Source organism: Oncorhynchus gorbuscha, linkage group LG10 (genome assembly GCF_021184085.1).
Source record: "Oncorhynchus gorbuscha isolate QuinsamMale2020 ecotype Even-year linkage group LG10, OgorEven_v1.0, whole genome shotgun sequence".
Lineage (NCBI taxonomy): Eukaryota > Metazoa > Chordata > Actinopteri > Salmoniformes > Salmonidae > Oncorhynchus > Oncorhynchus gorbuscha.
In genome coordinates, this window is record NC_060182.1 from 55,892,421 (window position 1) to 55,913,337 (window position 20,917).

The 20,917-nt window shown below is 45.5% G+C and overlaps 2 protein-coding genes across 5 annotated transcripts in view; one reads left to right on the forward strand and one right to left on the reverse strand.

Moving 5' to 3' along the window:
• Positions 1 to 996: 996 nt before the first annotated feature.
• On the forward strand, positions 997 to 2,463 carry cldn23l (claudin 23-like). The gene has a single exon (XM_046364465.1). It carries the CDS (start codon positions 1,032 to 1,034, stop codon positions 1,686 to 1,688), a length of 657 nt encoding a protein of 218 aa, XP_046220421.1. The 5' UTR covers positions 997 to 1,031; the 3' UTR covers positions 1,689 to 2,463.
• Positions 2,464 to 17,601: 15,138 nt separating this feature from the next.
• The window catches only part of cnksr1 (connector enhancer of kinase suppressor of Ras 1), an 88,372-nt gene continuing 85,056 nt past the window's right edge, over positions 17,602 to 20,917 (reverse strand). For 3 of the 4 annotated variants that reach the window (XM_046366424.1, XM_046366421.1, XM_046366425.1), the window contains exons 18-22: positions 20,248 to 20,318; positions 20,105 to 20,119; positions 19,558 to 19,681; positions 18,804 to 18,985; positions 17,602 to 18,342 (exon numbers count right to left, since the gene is read on the reverse strand). In XM_046366424.1, coding sequence (XP_046222380.1) covers positions 17,905 to 18,342; positions 18,804 to 18,985; positions 19,558 to 19,681; positions 20,105 to 20,119; positions 20,248 to 20,318 — 830 coding nt within the window. In that variant the 3' untranslated portion in view covers positions 17,602 to 17,904. The remainder of the gene's footprint in view (positions 18,343 to 18,803; positions 18,986 to 19,557; positions 19,682 to 20,104; positions 20,120 to 20,247; positions 20,319 to 20,917) is intronic. The other variant, XM_046366422.1, reaches the window with a different exon arrangement.

Below are 20,917 nucleotides of genomic sequence, written 5' to 3' on the forward strand. Positions count from 1 at the left end.
ACAGATACACCTCCAATTGACTCAAATGATGTAAATTAGCCAAACAGAAGCTTCTAAAGCCATGACACATTGTTTTCTGGAATTTTCCAAGCTGTTTAATTAAGGCACAGTCAACTTAGTATATGTACACTTCTGACCCACTGGAATTGTGATCCAGTGAATTATAAGTGAAATAATCTGTCTGTAAACCATTGTTGGAAAAATTACTTGTGTCATGCACAAAGTAGATGTCCTAACTGACTTTACAGAACTATAGTTTGTTAACAAGAAATTTCTGGAGTGGTTGAAAAACGAGTTTTAATGACTCCAACCTAAGTGTATGTAAACTTCCGACTTCAACTGTATGAATATACACGCACTCACACACACTCATTGACTAATGTATCTTTCAATCCGACGATTCCAAGTGTAATAAAGCGGCTGTGAGACTGGCCAGGTTCGTGTATCTTAGCAACAGAGGGGCATCTAGATTCTCCTAGCCTCCAGCAGACCACTGAAGCCATATGCTCTCTCACTCTCTCTCGCTTTATTGGCATGACGTAACAATGTACATATTCTCTCTCAGCCCAGTGAGGAGTGAAGGATGCTTAGAAGACCACAGCAAGGTGAAGGGAACCATTTAGATCTGTCACGTAGACAGTTACACCAGATATAAGACCGTTAGATCTCTCAGAGATGGGGATGAAATCCAGCAAATTCCAAATCAGGTCAATTGGAGTTTGTGGTCGGAGGACAGTCAGTCATATTTGCGTCGGTGCAAGGTTTTGTACTGGGTGAGGTAATGTCTTATGTCTCCTCTTTCCTCCCTTGTAGCTTGACGGTGTCCTACCCCAAGGTGTGACTGACGTCTACTCTCTGTGACTCACCTGGCCACGATCTCAGATCCACCATCCATCCTTTGTCTCTGAACAAGGTCAACCTACACCACAGGTCGACCTTCATAACCACCATCACTTAGAGTCAAACATTATCCAGAAGCCCATCCAGAACTCCATTACCCATAAATTCCTCAGAAATTACCCTGCAGCAGCATGCAAACCCCGGCCTCCATGGTGATGGGCATCGTGTTCGCCCCTCTGGGCCTGGTGCTGGTCTTCATGGCAGCCATCACGCCCCAGTGGAGGGAGGGGCAGACCCAGCTAGTGGGTGTGGGCGGGGCCGAGCCCCGCCTCCTCCTGCGCACCGATGGCCTATGGGAGAGCTGCCTACAGGTGGCCCACTCGGAATTGAAGCAGTGCTGGCCAGTAGAAGGCGCCTACCAGAGCGACCCACAGGTGAGGCTGGCGCAAGGCCTTGTGCTCAGCTCCTTGTTCCTGTGTGGTGCCGGCATTGTGCTGGCCAGTGTGGGGGTGAGGTGCTGGACCGACCTGCCTCTGAGAAGCGTGGTGGCGGCGGGAGGCCTGCTAGTGGCGCTGTCAGGCCTGCTGAGTCTAACCGCCCTGGGGGTGTACACACACGACCTTGGAATACTGGGGATGGAGCAGACACCCCCCCACAGACCTCGTCATAGGCTGCCACAGCTCACTCTCCACCCGGCCGGGTCGCTCTACTTCGGCTGGGTGGGGGGATGTGTACAGGTGGTGGGGGGGGTGGCGCTACTGCTCAGCTTCAAGATTCGGCCCAGATGTCCCTCCTGCTCACAGCTGAAGAACAAGCAGGACACAGAGGTGTACGACATCAGCTGTTAGTGGAGACTGGGGGAGAGTTACTGTGAGTGAAGATGATGAATTGGATTTACCCTTAACACTACAAAGCCAAGCAAAAGCCGAACCAAGCTGTACTGCAATTGCTTGGTATGTTTCCACCATAGTTGCTAGAACAATGCTGGAAAGGGCATTGTGAAAGAACATATCTAAGCCAACACAGTAAGGTTCAGGTCGACATCAGGGGCAGACTGGGACCAGCAATTGGCACTGGCATTTCTAAAATACTGGCCATTGTTTTTCCTCGAGGCCCCCAAACCGGACATTTTTTTCCCCTTGAAGTCCCCATTATTAGCAAAATAATGATCAATTTGTGCAAAAACCCAAGCTAGAAAGGTCTAAAAATTTACCCGAAACGCATTCTGCCCCTGGTTAAGGATGATGAACTTGAACTTTCGTAAAGGAAGCTGTATGGCACTGTATGGCACTGAGATGATAACCTTTAAAAAATAAAGTATTCATGTTGCCTTTAACTGCAAAAAAAAGTATAGAACTGTCACAAAGCAACGTTTTGATGTCGGCCTTGTAGGTAGTTGTAGTAGCCTACTACCCATGCCTTTGCCAACTCTTTGCCCTTTGTCTAATACTTTCTCTTTCTTTCCTGATTTTCATTAAGTCATACAGCAGACCCTACTACTTCTGTGTCAAACTAAATGTATATGATTTAGGGATAATCTTAGATCTAAGGGTATATTTAGGACTTAAGCTTTAGAAGCCGTGTTAGTTGTTGACCATTTTTGACAATACCTCAAAGAATTATATCGCAAATTGTATAGAATTTCAAGTCAGGCATACATTACAGATGCCAAATCCTATTGATGACTGTGAAGATTTTATCAAGATGTTTATACTGTTTGTAGTGTAGAGATAATATACGGGGAAAACATATTATTTCTATGTCATTTGGAACTGTATAGTAGTTGTCAGTATGTAATGTATTGTTACTATGATTCTACTGTGAATAAACAGGTTTGATAACTGTGCAACAACACTGTCATCGGAGTTTGTAATGATTATTTAGTGAAACTGTAATATTCACAACTCACACTGTCAACACTGCCATGGTTGAAAAGCCAACAATAACAGTGTCTGTGTGAAGACGGAACTGGCGAGCGAGCAGGCACGCACGCCCGCTCGCACACACACATGCACACACACACCTTCCATTCATTCAGAAGCTGGCAGAGGTAGAAGAGAATATATAACAGAATACAATGCACATCATCTCGGAAGGTCGGAACTAAAATCTTGCGTAATTGCATCAGGTGTTCGATTAAGTTCTGGGGGCAGACTGCAGACTTGTTAGAACATTTAAGTGGAAGCAGGGCGGTAGCTCCACCCCCTCTCTTTGCACCTCCCCTTCTGAAATTCCAAAGTTGCAAACCCTTGCGAAATCTTGATTTTTCCAAATGATCGAGAGGGCTCCACCTCATCTCTCAGGCTCCTCATTTCTCAGGCCTCTCTCTATACTGACACCTTCTGGAGACCTCATTTCTCAGGCCCCTCCCCCTCATCTTTCAGGCCCCTCACATCTATCAGGCCCCCTGCCCTCATCTCCCATGCCCCTCTCCCCTTGTCATCATCCAACATAATTTATAATATTTCAATAATACAAAATATGGTTAAAGTCGTTATCTCCCAAATATAATGAAATAAACAAGACAATAAAAACAATGAGATAGTGACAAAAACAGCCTTCCATGAACTAAAAGACTAATAAGCATATAAAGCAGGAACAGTAGGATATTATTATTCAGATAGGCAAATCAAAATTAAGTTAAAAAAAATATGTCTGCTACTGCGACCCATAGAACGAGGCACTTCCGGCGCCGACAGAGATGAACGCCTCGCTTCGCGTTCCTAGGAAACTATGCAGTATTTTGTTTTTTTACGTGTTATTTCTTACATTGGTACCCCAGGTAATCTTAGGTTTCATTACATACAGTCGGGAGGAACTACTGAATATAAGAGCAACGTCAACTCACCATCAGTACGACCAGGAATATGACTTTCCCGAAGTGGAACCTGTGTTCTGCCTTCCACCCAGGACAATGGATCGGATCCCAGCTGGCGACCCAGAACAACGACGTCGTAAAAGAGGCAAACGAAGCGGTCTTCTGGTCAGGCTCCGGAGACGGGCATATCGCGTGCCACTCCCTAGCATAGTACTCGCCAATGTCCAGTCTCTTGACAACAAGGTTGATGAAATCCGAGCAAGGGTAGCATTCCAGAGAGACATCAGAGACTGTAACATTCTTTGCTTCACGGAAACATAGCTCACGCTGGTTTCTTCACGCACCGCGCCGACAGAAACAAGCATCTTTCTGGTAAGAAGAGGGGCGGGGGGGTAAGCCTTATGATTAACGAGACGTGGTGTGATCATAACAACATACAGGAACTCAAGTCCTTCTGTTCACCTGACTTAGAATTCCTCACAATCAAATGTCGACCGCATTATCTACCAAGGGAATTCTCTTCGATTTTAATCACTGCCGTATATATTCCCCCCCCAAGCAGACACATCGATGGCCCTGAACAAACTTTATTTGACTCTATGCAAACTGGAAACCACATATCCTAAGGCTGCATTCATTGTAGTTGGGGATTTTAACAAGGCTAATCTGAAAACAAGACTCCCTAAATTGTATCAGCATATCGATTGCTCAACCAGGGCCGGTAAAACCCTGGATCATTGTTATTCTAACTTCCGTGACGCATATAAGGCCCTCCCCCGCCCTCCTTTCGGAAAAGCTGACCACGACTCCATTTTGTTGCTCCCAGCCTACAGACAGAGACTAAAACAGGAAGCTCCCGCGCTCAGGTCTGTTCAATCCTGGTCCGACCAATCTGATTCCACGCTTCAAGACAGCTTCGATCACGTGGATTGGGATATGTTCCGCATTGCGTCCAACAACAACTTTGACAAATACGCTGATTCGGTGAGCGAGTTCATTAGAAAGTGCATTGACGATGTCGTACCCATAGCATCGATTAAAACATTCCCACACCAGAAACCGTGGATTGATGGCAGCATTCGCGTGAAACGGAAAGCGCCAACCACTGCTTTTAACCAGGGCAAGGTGACCGGAAACATGACCGAATACAAACAGTGTGGCTATTCCCTCCGCAAGGCATTCAAACAAGCTAAGTGTCAGTATAGAGACAAAGTAGAGTCGCAATTCAACGGCTCAGACACAAGAGGTATGTGGCAGGGTCTTCAGTCAATCACGGATTACAAAAAGAAAACCAGCCCCGTCGCGGACCAGGATGTCTTGCTCCCAGACAGACAAAATAACTTTTTTGCCCGCTTTGAGGAGAATACAGTGCCACTGACACCGTCCGCAACCAAAACCTGAGGACTCTCCTTCACTGCAGCCTACGTGAGTAAAACATTTAAACGTGTTAACCCTCGCAAGGCTACAGGCCCAGACGGCATCCCCAGTCGCGTCCTCAGAGCATGCACAGACCAGCTGGCTGGTGTGTTCACGGACATATTCAATCAATCCTTATCCCAGTCTGCTGTTCCCACATGCTTCAAGAAAGCTAAGGTAACTGAGCTAAACGACTACCGCCCCGTAGCACTCACTTCCGTCATCATGAAGTGCTTTGAGAGACTAGTCAAGGACCATATCACCTCCACCCTACCTGACACCCTAGATCCACTCCAATTTGCTTACCGCCCAAATAGGTCCACAGATGACGCAATCTCAACCACACTGCACACTGCCCTAACCCATCTGGACAAGAGGAAAACCTACGTGAGAATGCTGTTCATCAACTACAGCTCAGCATTTAACACCATAGTACCCTCAAAACTCGTCATCAAGCTCAAGACCCTGGGTCTCGACCCCACCCTGTGCAACTGGGTACTGGACTTCCTGACGGGCCACCCCCAAGTGGTGAGGATAGGTAACAACATCTCTACCCCGCTGATCCTCAACACTGTGGCCCCACAAGGGTGTGTTCTGAGCCCTCTCCTGTACTCCCTGTTCACCCACGACTGCGTGGCCTTGCACGCCTTCAACTCAATCATCAAGTTTGCGGAAGACACAACAGTGGTAGGCTTGATTACCAACAACGATGAGACGGCCTACAGGGAGGAGGTGAGGGCCCTCGGAGTGTGGTGTCAGGAAAATAACCTCACACTCAACGTCAACAAAACAAAGGAGATAATTGTGGACTTCAGGAAACAGCAGAGGGAGCACTCCCCTATCCACATCGACGTGACAGTAGTGGAGAGGGTAGTAAGTTTTAAGTTCCTCGGGGTACACATCACGGACAAACTGAATTGGTCCACCCACACAGAAGAAGGCGCAGCAGCGCCTCTTCAACCTCAGGAGGCTGAAGAAATTCGGCTTGTTACCAAAAGCACTCACAAACTTCTACAGATGCACAATCAAGAGCATCCTGTCGGGCTGTATCACCGCCTGGTACGGCAACTGCTCTGCCCACAACCGTTAGGCTCTCCAGAGGGTAGTGAGGTCTGCACAGCGCATCACCGGGGGCAAACTACCTGCCCTCCAGGACACCTACACGACCCGATGTCACAGGAAGGCCATAAAGATCATCAAGGACAACAACCACCCGAGCCACTGCCTGTTCACCCCGCTAACATCCAGAAGGCGAGGTCAGTAGAGGTGCATCAAAGCAGGGACCGAGAGACTAAAAAACAGCTTCTATCTCAAGGCCATCAGACTGTTAAACAGCCACCACTAACATGGAGGGCTGCTGCCAACACACTGACTCAACTCCAGCCACTTTAATAATGGAAATTAATGGACATTGATGTAAAAATATATCACTAGCCACTTTAAACAATGCTACAATGCTAAATATTTACATATTTACATAAATACATGTTTACATACCCTACATTACTCACCCCATATGTATATGTACAGTGGGGCAAAAAAAAGTATTTAGTCAGCCACCAATTGTGCAAGTTCTCCCACTTAAAAAGATGAGAGAGGCCTGCAATTTTCATCATACAATGACAGGGTCAACAATGACAGACAAAATGAGAAAAGAAAATCCAGAAAATCACATTGTAGGATTTTTAATGAATTTATTTGCAAATTATGGTGGAAAATAAGTATTTGGTCACCTACAAACAAGCAAGATTTCTGGCTCTCACAGACCTGTAACTTCTTCTTTAAGAGGCTCATCTGTCCTCCACTCGTTACCTGTATTAATGGCACCTGTTTGAACTTGTTATCAGTATAAAAGACACCTGTCCACAACCTCAAACAGTCACACTCCAAACTCCACTATGGCCAAGAGAAAAAAATACAGGCCTCTCTCATCTTTTTAAGTGGCAGAACTTGCACAATTGGTGTCTGACTAAATACTCTTTTGCCCCACTGTATATACTGTAATCTATATCATCTACTGCATCTTTATGTAATACCTGTATCACTAGCCACTTTAAACTATGCCACTTTGTTTACATACCCTACATTACTCATCTCATATGTATGTACTGTACTCGATACCATCTACTGCATATTGCCTATGCCGTTCTGTACCATCACTCATTCATATATCTTTATGTACATATTATTTATCACTTTACACTTGTGTGTGTATAAGGTAGTAGTTTTGGAATTGTTAGGTTAGATTACTCATTGGTTATTACTGCATTGTCGGAACTAGAAGCACAAGCATTTCCCTACACTCGCATTAACATCTGCTAACCATGTGTATGTGACAAATAAATTTGATTTGATTTTGAAGCCAATAGAAAGAGAAGCATCCAGGAGCTAATTGAAAGAGGGGATATGTCTTCCCTGGGCAGTTCGTCACTGAGTGCCTGAGAGATGAGGGGAGGGGCCTGAGAGATGTGGTCTCCAGTAGGTGGCAGTGTACAGAGGGGGCTGAGAGATGAGGTCTCCAGTAGGTGGCAGTGTACAGAGGGGGCTGAGAGATGAGGTCTCCAGTAGGTGGCAGTGTACAGAGGGGGCTGAGAGATGAGGTCTCCAGTAGGTGGCAGTGTACAGAGGGGGCTGAGAGATGAGGTCTCCAGTAGGTGGCAGTGTACAGAGGGGACTGAGAGATGAGGTCTCCAGTAGGTGGCAGTGTACAGAGGGGGCTGAGAGATGAGGTCTCCAGTAGGTGGCAGTGTACAGAGGGGACTGAGAGATGATGTCTCCAGTAGGTGGCAGTGTACAGAGGGGGCTGAGAGATGAGGTCTCCAGTAAAAAATATCTAGTTAACAGAAGAAAGGAAGACAAAATAAGGACAAAAGAAGGACAGAAGAAAAAGGAAAAGAAAGAGGACAACAAAGTGAAACAGTCAGCACTTCTATTGCAACTTCGTATTTCGTCGTCCTAACGTAGTCTACACTGCTATCTGCCCAGCAGCTAGCCAGCTAGCAAACGTCCACCGTCTACCGAATAGCAGCACTGTAGAAACTATTACACTCAACTGAACGACTTGATTAGTGTAGTGTTAGCTAGCGACATAGTTGTCTTTGCTGTCTTCGTATCCAAGATAATTGTGTAGTTTAGAGCGTGTAGTCTTAGAGTGATTATCTTAATTTACCGAGGTTAGCTAGCCAGCTATTTGTCGTCCTTAACGTAGGAGACACTGCTAGCTAGCCAACAGCTAGCCAACGTCTACTGAATAGAACTTCCGCACTCAACAACCGGTCGCATTCCGCTTCGCTCCACAGGTAGTATCACATTTTTCATTTCATTTCATTACAGCACAACGGTTTGATTTGTTTGATCGTAGCTAGCTACATAGCTAGCTACATAGCCGTCTGTGTATCAAAGATAATTGTGTAGTCTAGAGCGATTTTCTAGGTTAGCTAGCCAGCTATTGTCGTTCTTTTAACGCAACGTAACGTAATCAACACTGCTAGCTAGCCAGCTAGCCCCCGAATAGCAGCACTGTAGAAACTACTACACTCAACGGAACGACTTGATTAGTGTAGTGTCAACAACGCAGCCACTGTCAGCTAGCCTACAAAGTCAACAACGCAGCCACTGCCAGCTAGCCTACTTCAGCAGTACTGTATCATTTTTAATAATTTTAGTCAATAAGATTCTTGCTACGTAAGCTTAACTTTCTGAACATTCGAGACGTGTAGTCCACTTGTCATTCCAATCTCCTTGCATTAGCGTAGCCTCTTCTGTAGCCTGTCAACTATGTGTCTGTCTATCCCTGTTCTCTCCTCTCTGCACAGACCATACAAACGCTCCACACCGCGTGGCCGCTGCCACCCTAATCTGGTGGTCCCAGCGCGCACGACCCACGTGGAGTTCCAGGTCTCCGGTAGCCTCTGGAACTGCCGATCTGCAGCCAACAAGGCAGAGTTCATCTCAGCCTATGCCTCCCTCCAGTCCCTCGACTTCTTGGCACTGACAGAAACATGGATCACCACAGATAACACTGCTACTCCTACTGCTCTCTCTTCGTCCGCCCACGTGTTCTCGCACACCCCGAGAGCTTCTGGTCAGCGGGGTGGTGGCATAGGGATCCTTATCTCTCCCATGTGGTCATTCTCTCTTTCTCCCCTTACCCATCTGTCTATCGCCTCCTTTGAATTTCATGCTGTCACAGTTACCAGCCCTTTCAAGCTTAACATCCTTATCATTTATCGCCCTCCAGGTCCCCTCGGAGAGTTCATCAATGAGCTTGATGCCTTGATAAGCTCCTTTCCTGAGGACGGCTCACCTCTCACAGTTCTGGGCGACTTTAACCTCCCCACGTCTACCTTTGACTCATTCCTCTCTGCCTCCTTCTTTCCACTCCTCTCCTCTTTTGACCTCACCCTCTCACCTTCCCCCCTACTCACAAGGCAGGCAATACGCTCGACCTCATCTTTACTAGATGCTGTTCTTCCACTAACCTCATTGCAACTCCCCTCCAAGTCTCCGACCACTACCTTGTATCCTTTTCCCTCTCGCTCTCATCCAACACTTCCCACACTGCCCCTACTCGGATGGTATCGCGCCGTCCCAACCTTCGCTCTCTCTCCCCCGCTACTCTCTCCTCTTCCATCCTATCATCTCTTCCCTCTGCTCAAACCTTCTCCAACCTATCTCCTGATTCTGCCTCCTCAACCCTCCTCTCCTCCCTTTCTGCATCCTTTGACTCTCTATGTCCCCTATCTTCCAGGCCGGCTCGGTCCTCCCTCCCGCTCCGTGGCTTGACGACTCAATGCGAGCTCACAGAACAGGGCTCCGGAAGGCCGAGCGGAAATGGAGGAAAACTCGCCTCCCTGCGGACCTGGCATCCTTTCACTCCCTCCTCTCTACATTTTCCTCCTCTGTCTCTGCTGCTAAAGCCACTTTCTACCACTCTAAATTCCAAGCATCTGCCTCTAACCCTAGGAAGCTCTTTGCCACATTCTCCTCCCTCCTGAATCCTCCTCCCCCCTCCTCCCTCTCTGCAGATGACTTCGTCAACCATTTTGAAAAGAAGATCGACGACATCCGATCCTCGTTTGCTAAGTCAAACAACACCGCTGGTTCTGCTCACACTGCCCTACCCTGTGCTCTGACCTCTTTCTCCCCTCTCTCTCCAGATGAAATCTCGCGTCTTGTGACGGCCGGCCGCCCAACAACCTGCCCGCTCGACCCTATCCCCTCCTCTCTTCTCCAGACCATTTCCGGAGACCTTCTCCCTTACCTCACCTCGCTCATCAACTTATCCCTGACCGCTGGCTACGTCCCTTCCGTCTTCAAGAGAGCGAGAGTTGCACCCCTTCTGAAAAAACCTACACTCGATCCCTCCGATGTCAACAACTACAGACCAGTATCCCTTCTTTCTTTTCTCTCCAAAACTCTTGAACGTGCCGTCCTTGGTCAGCTCTCCCGCTATCTCTCTCAGAATGACCTTCTTGATCCAAATCAGTCAGGTTTCAAGACTAGTCATTCAACTGAGACTGCTCTTCTCTGTATCACGGAGGCGCTCCGCACCGCTAAAGCTAACTCTCTCTCCTCTGCTCTCATCCTTCTAGACCTATCGGCTGCCTTCGATACTGTGAACCATCAGATCCTCCTCTCCACCCTCTCCGAGTTGGGCATCTCCGGCGCGGCCCACGCTTGGATTGCGTCCTACCTGACAGGTCGCTCCTACCAGGTGGCGTGGCGAGAATCTGTCTCCTCACCACGCGCTCTCACCACTGGTGTCCCCAGGGCTCTGTTCTAGGCCCTCTCCTATTCTCGCTATACACCAAGTCACTTGGCTCTGTCATAACCTCACATGGTCTCTCCTATCATTGCTATGCAGACGACACACAATTAATCTTCTCCTTTCCCCTTCTGATGACCAGGTGGCGAATCGCATCTCTGCATGTCTGGCAGACATATCAGTGTGGATGACGGATCACCACCTCAAGCTGAACTTCGGCAAGACGGAGCTGCTCTTCCTCCCGGGGAAGGACTGCCCGTTCCATGATCTCGCCATCACGGTTGACAACTCCATTGTGTCCTCCTCCCAGAGCGCTAAGAACCTTGGCGTGATCCTGGACAACAAACTGTCGTTCTCAACTAACATCAAGGCGGTGGCCCGTTCCTGTAGGTTCATGCTCTACAACATCCGCAGAGTACGACCCTGCCTCACACAGGAAGCGGCGCAGGTCCTAATCCAGGCACTTGTCATCTCCCGTCTGGATTACTGCAACTCGCTGTTGGCTGGGCTCCCTGCCTGTGCCATTAAACCCCTACAACTCATCCAGAACGCCGCAGCCCGTCTAGTGTTCAACCTTCCCAAGTTCTCTCACGTCACCCCGCTCCTCCGCTCTCTCCACTGGCTTCCAGTTGAAGCTCGCATCCGCTACAAGACCATGGTGCTTGCCTACGGAGCTGTGAGGGGAATGGCACCTCAGTACCTCCAGGCTCTGATCAGGCCCTACACCCAAATAAGGGCACTGCGTTCATCCACCTCTGGCCTGCTCGCCTCCCTACCACTGAGGAAGTACAGTTCCCGCTCAGCTCAGTCAAAACTGTTCGCTGCTCTGGCTCCCCAATGGTGGAACAAACTCCCTCACGACGCCAGGACAGCGGAGTCAATCACCACCTTCAGGAGACACCTGAAACCCCACCTCTTTAAGGAATACCTAGGATAGGATAAAGTAATCCTTCTCCCCCCTTAAAATATTTAGATGCACTATTGTAAAGTGGTTGTTCCACTGGATGTCATAAGGTGAATGCACCAATTTGTAAGTCGCTCTGGATAAGAGCGTCTGCTAAATGACTTAAATGTAATGTAAATGTAGGTGGCAGTGTACAGAGGGGGCTGAGAGATGAGGTCTCCAGTAGGTGGCAGTGTACAGAGGGGGCTGAGAGATGAGGTCTCCAGTAGGTGGCAGTGTACAGAGGGGGCTGAGAGATGAGGTCTCCAGTAGGTGGCAGTGTACAGAGGGGACTGAGAGATGAGGTCTGCAGCTAGAGCATTGAAATCATTAGTATTGAAAAACCTGTGCACTCCTGTGGTGAACTTATTGCATCCCACGTCCTACAATACCAGTTGTGTTACATGCGTTTGTCCACGAGAAATTGCAATGCACAGAATGAACTATTATGGACTTTTTAATTACAGAGCAAATATCTGAAGAACTCACGTCCCACAGAAACAGAATGGGTCTTGGGTATTTCATTGATACTGACTAGCAAACATGTGACAAGACCTTGGAAGAATCTAGCGTGTACTTACAATGATAAGCCCTACTTACGCCAGGCTACACCTAGATTCCTGGGCCTGTATTCATAAAGCATGTAGTGCAAATCTAGGATCAGTTTACAGTGGACTTTTAGACCACAGGGACCTTTATCAAAGAGCAGCACTCCTACTCTGAGATGCTTTATGTTCACAGGTCCTGCTGTGTAACGGGCCATTTACACGAGGAAGCGCCAAAGCACGGCGAAACATCGGGAGCCATTCACGTTCAATGGAAGGAAAGCGAGAGAAGCGGAGCGGAGTGGGCCGGGACCATTGAGCAATGCGAGCACGAGCGAGGGAGGGAGCTGAACACAGCGGGACTAAAGTTGGGGAAAGCGGAACTATAATTAAAACCCTCCGCGATATCGCGAGTGACCAATCAAAGTTCACCATAACTTCCAATCCCTACTGGACTGGCTGACAATGGCTGTTGATCTGTGGCACTACTTAGCTTGCTTAGTACCCACATGAGGGTGAGGCTAGCATGGCTAGGCGAGTGCTGCTTGTATAGTGTAAATGCTATGTAATCCTCTAAGCATAAGCTGCCTTCAGGGACTAACGATAAGGAAAGCTAATCGCAGGCTAACTTTCAACAGGCTGTGAAGTATTGTAGCCTAGTTAATTGAGCCCTATACCCACATCCTGTTTTGAAACCTGCAAAGAGGGTAATTATCTATTAAATATGTTTAAGTGTATTTAGACACATGGAACGGGTGGGTTTGTAAAGATATGCACTACCACTTTTATCTTAATATTTGTGTTCTTGACCCAGCACAAAGCTCATTTTGCCAAATCACACAATGAGGAAGAAGAAACCCAAACATATTGCTCATCAAAATTCACACACACACACACACACACACACACACACACACACACACACACACACACACACACACACACACACACACACACACACACACACACACACACACACACACACTGGCAACCGTCCTGTCCAATGAGATTTACACGTTTTCGTCAGGGAGGTAACCATCACAGCAGTGGTGTAGTGGTACCTGGAGAAGTGGGTATACTCTAATTTTGCCAAAGATTTTCCAAATGGCCCACCTGGCGAAGGAAAGGAGCCCCTTGTTAAAAATTCTATAACAAAGTGACATACACTCTGGATTACCTACAATTATAAATCCCATATTGGTCTTTCACTGTCAAGCCAACCTAATCTATACTGTTCAAGTTGGCTAATAGTAGGCCTATTATTGAAATAGATAAATGAAGCTGTCAACTGAGTCAGAAATCCACAGGTTTCTAATTTTCAAAATTGTCCTGGTTTTCGTTCTCAAAGTTAAACCACAGTCAGGGAGACGACTTTTGAGGTCTGGGAAAAATCCAATACATTTACTCTATTTTTTGGTGTAGTTACCCTTCAATTCAACTGCGCAGGCACCTACAACTGTTGTTTGTGTAACACACATGAGCATTTACATAAAATAAATAAATAAAATATTCCGATTTTTCAGGGGGTGTCGCAGCATCCCTACTCTCCGCGGCTATGCACGAGATGGAGTTTGCAAAACAAGTGGCCAAACGTCGATGCAAGTAATCATGATATCATGCTGCCAGGAAGGCATATGCTACTTTGTAGCTAGTTAATATTTAATTCAGAACGTGAAAGCCTTTCCATCTACCAGAAGACGGTTAGGTCTATCATTATATTTGTTTCTTAATGGTTGGAAACCTGGATGTTTTCCTTCGTATTATGAGGCATGTCTTACCTTGCTGCAAAGTAGACTATAGACTAAATCCCACCATAGAAACACCAAGGCAATTATTTTAAAGACTTCCTCATATGGCTATTCTGTTCTATTGGTTTTCAAATGAACTTTCTTTCATTGTCTTGCAGCCAAATGCATTATCCTAGTCATATTTGCAACCCATGATAGTTGTTGCATTTATTATTTCACCTCTTTCTAAATTGAGATTTCTATCTCTATGAAACCGCTGAGCATTTTGGCATTTTAGAAACTTTCCTGGGGCCACGTTTCGTTTTTTTGCCCCAACAGCCGATTCAAATAACCAACTCATCGTCAAGTTTAGATTATTTGAAATCAGTTGTGTCGTGCTAGGGGTAAAAACTAAACATGCACCCAGGGGGACACCAGAAAAAAAGTTAGAAAACCCTGGACTACACCACTGCATGGCAGCGAGTGTCTTGGAGAACTATTTGAGGAGGAAACGTAGGGAACTAAACACTATTCAAAGCTGTCAGTGATAAAAACTGATTTTACAGCACAGAAATGTATACTGAACAAAAAAATACAGTTCATGTAAGGAAATCAGTCAATTGAAATAAATTCAATAGGCCCTAATCTATGGATTTCACATGACTGAACAGGGGCACAGCCACGGGTGGGCCTGGGTTAGGTCTTCCCCACAAAGGGGCTTTATTACAGACAGAAATACTCCTGTTTCCTCAGCTGTCCGGATGGCTGGTCTCAGACGATCCCACAGATGAAGAAGCCGTATGTCCAGGTCCTTACACGTGGTCTGCGGTTGTGAGGCCAGTTGGATGTACTGTAAAAATTCTCTAAAACGACGTTGGAGGAATGAACATTAAATTCTATGGAAACAACTCTGACAGACATTCCTGCAGTCAGCATGCCATTTACATGCTCGCTCAAAACTTCAAATCAAATCAATTTGTATTTTTAGGACATCTGTGGCATTGTGCCAAAACTGTACATTTTATTTGATTTTTTTTACATTTATCTGTTATTTTACCAGGTAAGTTAACTGAGAACACGTTCTCATTTACAGCAACAACCTGGGGAATAGTTACAGGGGAGAGGAAGGGGATGAATGAGCAAATTGTAAACTGGGGATTATTAGGTGACCGTGATGGTTTGAGGGCCAGATTGGGAATATAGCCAGGACCGCGGGGTTAACACCCCTACTCTTACGATAAATGCCATGGGATCTTTAATGAACTCTGAGTCAGGACACCAGTTTAACGTCCCATCCGAAAGACGGCACCCTACACAGTGCAGTGTCCCCAATCACTGCCCTGGGGCATTTGAATATTTTTTTAGATCGGAGGAAAGAGTGCTTCCTACTGGCCCTCCAACACCACTTCCAGCAACACCTGGTCTCCCATCCAGGGACTGACCAGGACCAACCCTGCTTGGTATGCAGGGTGGTATGCTGCTGGCTAGAGTGGCATTTTATTGTCCCCAGCACAAGGTGCACCTGTGCAATGATCATGTGGTTTAATCAGCTTCTTGATATGCAATACCGGTCAGGTGGATGGATTATCTTGGCAAAGGATAACATGCTCACTAACAGGGATGTAAACAAATTTGTGCACAAAATTTGAGAATTCAGATTTTTGTGTGTATGGAACATTTCTGGGATCTTTTATTTCAGCTCATGAAACATGGGACCAACATTTTTCATGTTACATTGATATTCAGTTCAATACATTTACTGATAAATTATATGGTAATATTGTATACAGCAACAACCTATTAACTGCTTGTTTGTTTGAGGTTCATTACCAAAAACAAGTAGGCATCGTTTGATACTAGAGGTAACAATGTTGTTCCCAATTGTGTTGATTTCCAAAGAAATTATCAGAAGGTGCCCGCTGTTATCATGCAAATTCTTAGCAAATACCCTGTATATACAGCCAAGGTACTCATTGTGTATTTACATCTCATGGTATTACCTTTTCTTTCTGCATTGTCGGGAAGAGCCCATAAGGAAGCTCTTAGTCTATACCTGTGGTTTACAAAGAATGTGACAAATACAATGAGAGTTTTACCACAACCTTGTCAACACTTTTCTCATCACTTCTTTCAGCAATGAATGCAAAACTAAAGTCCCAAACAAATATCAATACAAATTTCATCAATAAGTGTAATGTCATTTTATTGACAGTTTCATCATCACATAGGACATCACAACACACACAGCTGGAGAAGACACCCCCCAACAGACCTCATCATAGGCTGTCCCCCAGCTTACTCTGCACCCGGCCGGGTCGCTCTACTTGCCTGGGTGGGGGTGTGGGGGGCTGAAGATGGTCTTTGACCCTTTGAAGGACCCTTTTTGGTTACAGGTAGAACTGTTTTTGGATCCATGTAGAACCCTTTCCACAGAGGGTTCGACATGGAACCCAAAAGGGTTCTACCTGAAACCAAAAAGGGTTCTTTCTCCCTGGAACCAAAATGGGTTCCGAACCCTTTTGGAACCCTTTTGTTCTAAGAGTGTAGGACAATGGCTACTTGAAAAAGATCATTAAACTTTTATCAAATGTATGCGTTCATCATTTGTTCTTTACAGCAGTCGCTTGCTCAGTCACCAGTAAGGATCGCTATTGCTCAATCAGAATATATTGAATCAATTTACACTGAGTGTACAAAACATTAGGACATGGACTGATCAGGTGAATCCAGGTGCAAGCCATGATCCCTCCTTGATGTCACTCGTCAAATACACTTCAGATGAACGGGAGGAGACAGGGTAAAGAAGGATTTTTAAGCCTCAAGACAACGGAGACATGGATTGTGTATATATTGCCATTCAGAGGGTGAATATAAGAAGTCCAGCCAACTTGACAACTGTGGGAAAGCATTGGGGTCAACATGGGCCAGCATTCGACACCTTGTAAAGTCCATGCCGAAGAATTGAGACTGTTCTGAGGGCAAAAAGGGAAGCAACTCAATAGTAGGAAGGTGTTCCTAATGTTTTGTACCATCAGTGTATTCAAGATGCATTGGACAAACCCAGCTGAAAACAAGCACGTACGCACACACACTTGGGAACACATCTTGGAACAGTCTTCAATGTTAACCTCAGATTAAAATGAATAATTGTCTTTGATCTATAATAACAATTTTCATAATGTCGCAAGATCGGACCTTATTCTGTGCAAAAATACATACAATCTAAGTTTAAAAACGCCAATGCATCTTGTTACATGACATTTAAAATTCTATGTACATAACAGGCATAAAGCACATAGATATCATTTACCTGTAAAATCTCCTTTAAAATCTGCAATAATAATGCAATAGTAGAAATCTAAGACAGCCCATAATATCCCATGAATACAGTATATATATATATATATATATATATATATATATATATATATACACACATGAATACAGTATATATATATATATATATATATATATATATATATATATATATATACACACATGAATACAGTATATATATATATATATATATATATATATATATATATATATATATATATATATATCAATAGAGTGATACTTGGCAAAATTGTTAGTTTTTTTGTGATATGAATACCGAATTCAGGTTTGGATAGACAAAGCCCGTCTTTCCTATCAACAAAAACCAAGCAAAAATCCTGAGGGGCCACACTTTCTACTGACCAGAAAAATCTCCTGGAACGTAATCACAGCTGTAACTAGAGCCATGAGTTTTTCCTGCTTAGGTCATATGGTTGGGAAAAACACCAGGCCCTTGTAATAATCATTGATGGAAACTAGAAAAACCATCATCAGATCAGTCCATTGGTGTCTCATATGTAGAAGTAATTATCTGGGCTAGCTTGACTAGCTACGTCGGCTGTGTTGCTGCTCTGCTGGTCTGTGCTGCTCTCAGCAGTCGATGAGTGTTCGGACTGTGGCTCTACATCCAAGTCACCCACATTCTTCACCGGGCCTGACAACAACGGCTCCGCATCCACCAGCATCTCCCCGTCACTAAGGCTCAGTCCACACACATACCCCCCCGTCTCCACAGTGACCTGCTTCCCGGGCGACGGTTCGGGGGGTGTGTCCTGGTCCTCTTTATGCCCCACCCTTGCCGTGGCTACAGCTTCAGCCCGTTGAACAGCCAGTTTCTCGATCACCAGGTGAAGGTCTTCGTTATGTTCTTTCCACTGACGGTACTTTTGCGACGTCAGATCAGAGTCCTCCAGAACCTTGTTAATGAGTTGGAGCTCCGCCTCTTTATCCTAGAAGCACATTCAGAACAGACGGTCATTCACATCATAATAGTAAATGAAATGTTCACATTAGTACACTATAATGAGGGTCAGGAGTTTTCCCTGGCTACGTGAACTGGGGCCAGGAGTTTTTCCAGGTGAAGTCACACAGACCGGGCCATACCTCCTGCTGCTATGCCTGTTCCTTTCACAACATTCTAGGTCATGGGGAAAACCACTTGTGGAAAGAGATCTTCTTTCAAAGACAACCCAATTTAGAAACGGCTCAAAAAGTATGAAAGAGAACAAATTAAGACAACAATAAGAGCATACCATCGGTCAAAAGGGAGACTACTTGTGGATACAATCCCCATATAGGTCAATTATATAAAAACGTTCAAATAAGGAGTACACATAAGTAGTGATGTGGGTCAAGTTCAGGGGACACTGCTTAGCTGAAGAGGCTCGGAGCTCGGAGGGTCGACCCGAACCTTGAGGGTGCTCTGCAGCACGCGGAGCGCGTGGGCCTTCTCGTTGATGACCGGGTTCTTGTTGCGCCGGATGAAGGACTTGCGGAAGTGGTCGTGAGTTGTGAGCTTGTCGCTGCCAATCAGGGACACGCCACCCTCATTCAGCCGGTGGAACAGCACGCCCATCTCATCCTCCGGAGCTCCTGGTGGGATTGAGGAGATAGAGAGATATAGAGAGAGAGACCTTTTGTCTTTCTTTAATGATACATCCTCATTTCATTAAAACTGCACCACCCCACCCCTCTTTAAAAAACAAATATCCCCTGTGCTGCATACTCACCTTGCCCTCTACCTCACAAAACAAAATCCCACATCACTATATCCAAAACCTCACCACTTCTTTCATCCTCTTCCTGCCTAACTTTGAAAAAAAAGCAAACAGTGGGTACCGCTAAACTAACACTTTTGGCATTGTATTTTGTCATGCTTTCGACACCAATAAAACTTATTGAGAAGGAGGGGGGCTTAATAGATATCATGACACAAAAGAGGCAGACAAATAAACACATTATAGAATCCCTGGTGGCACAATTTGAAGACACTGGGGAGAGACATGCAGACAACAGCCATGATGAAGCTGGCGAAGCCCCCAGAACATTGGGGCCATCTGGTAGAAATTAAAACGTATCCATCAATGGAACCCCCTATAGGCCTATATGACTCTCTTCTTCCACCTTGTGGTGAAACAGAAGTGTTGCGCTCCACCATACAGTACCTGGGCTTCTGCTGCGCCCTGTGGGTGGACCAGGAACGTGCATCTTGTCCTTCTTCTCTTTGTCCTTTCCCTTGTCCTTGTCCTTGCCCTTCCTGGCCCGAGGCAGTGTGTTGGACAGGGTTTTCTGGTGTCCATCAAACACAACACATTAGATGAGTATGGAACATCACTTGCTTTTTTAAAAATGAGTGGATGGAGGGAAGGACAGAGCGAGAGGTAGAGAGGTGGGAAAGGGCTAGAGGGAGCGAGAGAGAGCGAGAGAGAGCGAGAGAGAGCGAGAGAGAGAGAGAGAGAGAGAGAGAGAGAGAGAGAGAGAGAGAGAGAGAGAGAGAGAGAGAGAGAGAGAGAGAGAGAGAGAGAGAGAGAGAGAGAGAGAGAGAGAGAGAGAACGAGTAACCAGAACCAGAGAACAGGTAAGTGTGGTAGACTTAGGGAGAGTTCTGACTTGGACCTCTATTCTACTGCATTACTAGAGCCAAGATATTTTCCTGAGCATGTCCTCTGACGAGAAAAAACTGAGTCGGTTAAGAAGAAATTGTTATTTTACCGGTACGATGATGGCCTGGCAAGTAACAAGAGAGAAAAAAAACAAATAAAATAAAAAGAAGAATAGTACAGTGCAGAATGAGACAGACAACAAAACACAAAAAGACAGAAGCTATGCATGTGTTTGTGTGTGGTTCTCCTCACCGTGTAGATCTTGTTTCTGTGTGGAGAAGGAGAAGACCCCTCATCTTCTGACTCGGTCTCACTGTAACAATCTGTCCACAAAGACAAAAAAAAAAAAAATAATAAAAAATCAACCTTAGCATTATTATTTCCACTTGTCCATACCAGTTGTCCAGACAATTGCGCTTACAACGCCACGGGTCGTGGGTTCAATTCCCGCTGGGGACACCGATACGGGAAACAATGTATGCACACACGACTGTTAGTGGCTTTGGATAAAAAATGGTCAGCTAAATGGCATACATTATTATTATTATATACGGTGCATTCGGAAAGTATTCAGATCCCTGGACTATTTCCACATTTGGTTACATTACTGCCCTACTCTAAAATGGATTTGAAAAAAAAATATATATATATCGACCCACAATACCCCATAATGACAACCCAAAAACAGGTTTTTAGAACATGTTTCAAAACGTACGTATTAAAAATGAAATGTCACAGTCTGCAAAGCTGTCAAGGCAAAGGGTGGCTACTTTGAAGAATCTCAAATATAAAATAAACATAGATTTTTTTAACACTTATTTCGGTTACTACATGATTCCATATGTGTTATGTCATAGTTTTGATGTCTTCACTATTATTCTACACTGTAGAAAATAGTACAAATAAAGAAAAAACCCTTTTG

Excerpts from the sequence above, each read along its gene's own strand:
- cldn23l (XM_046364465.1), top strand. The coding sequence starts at position 1,032 with ATGCAAACCCCGGCCTCCATGGTGATGGGCATCGTGTTCGCCCCTCTG.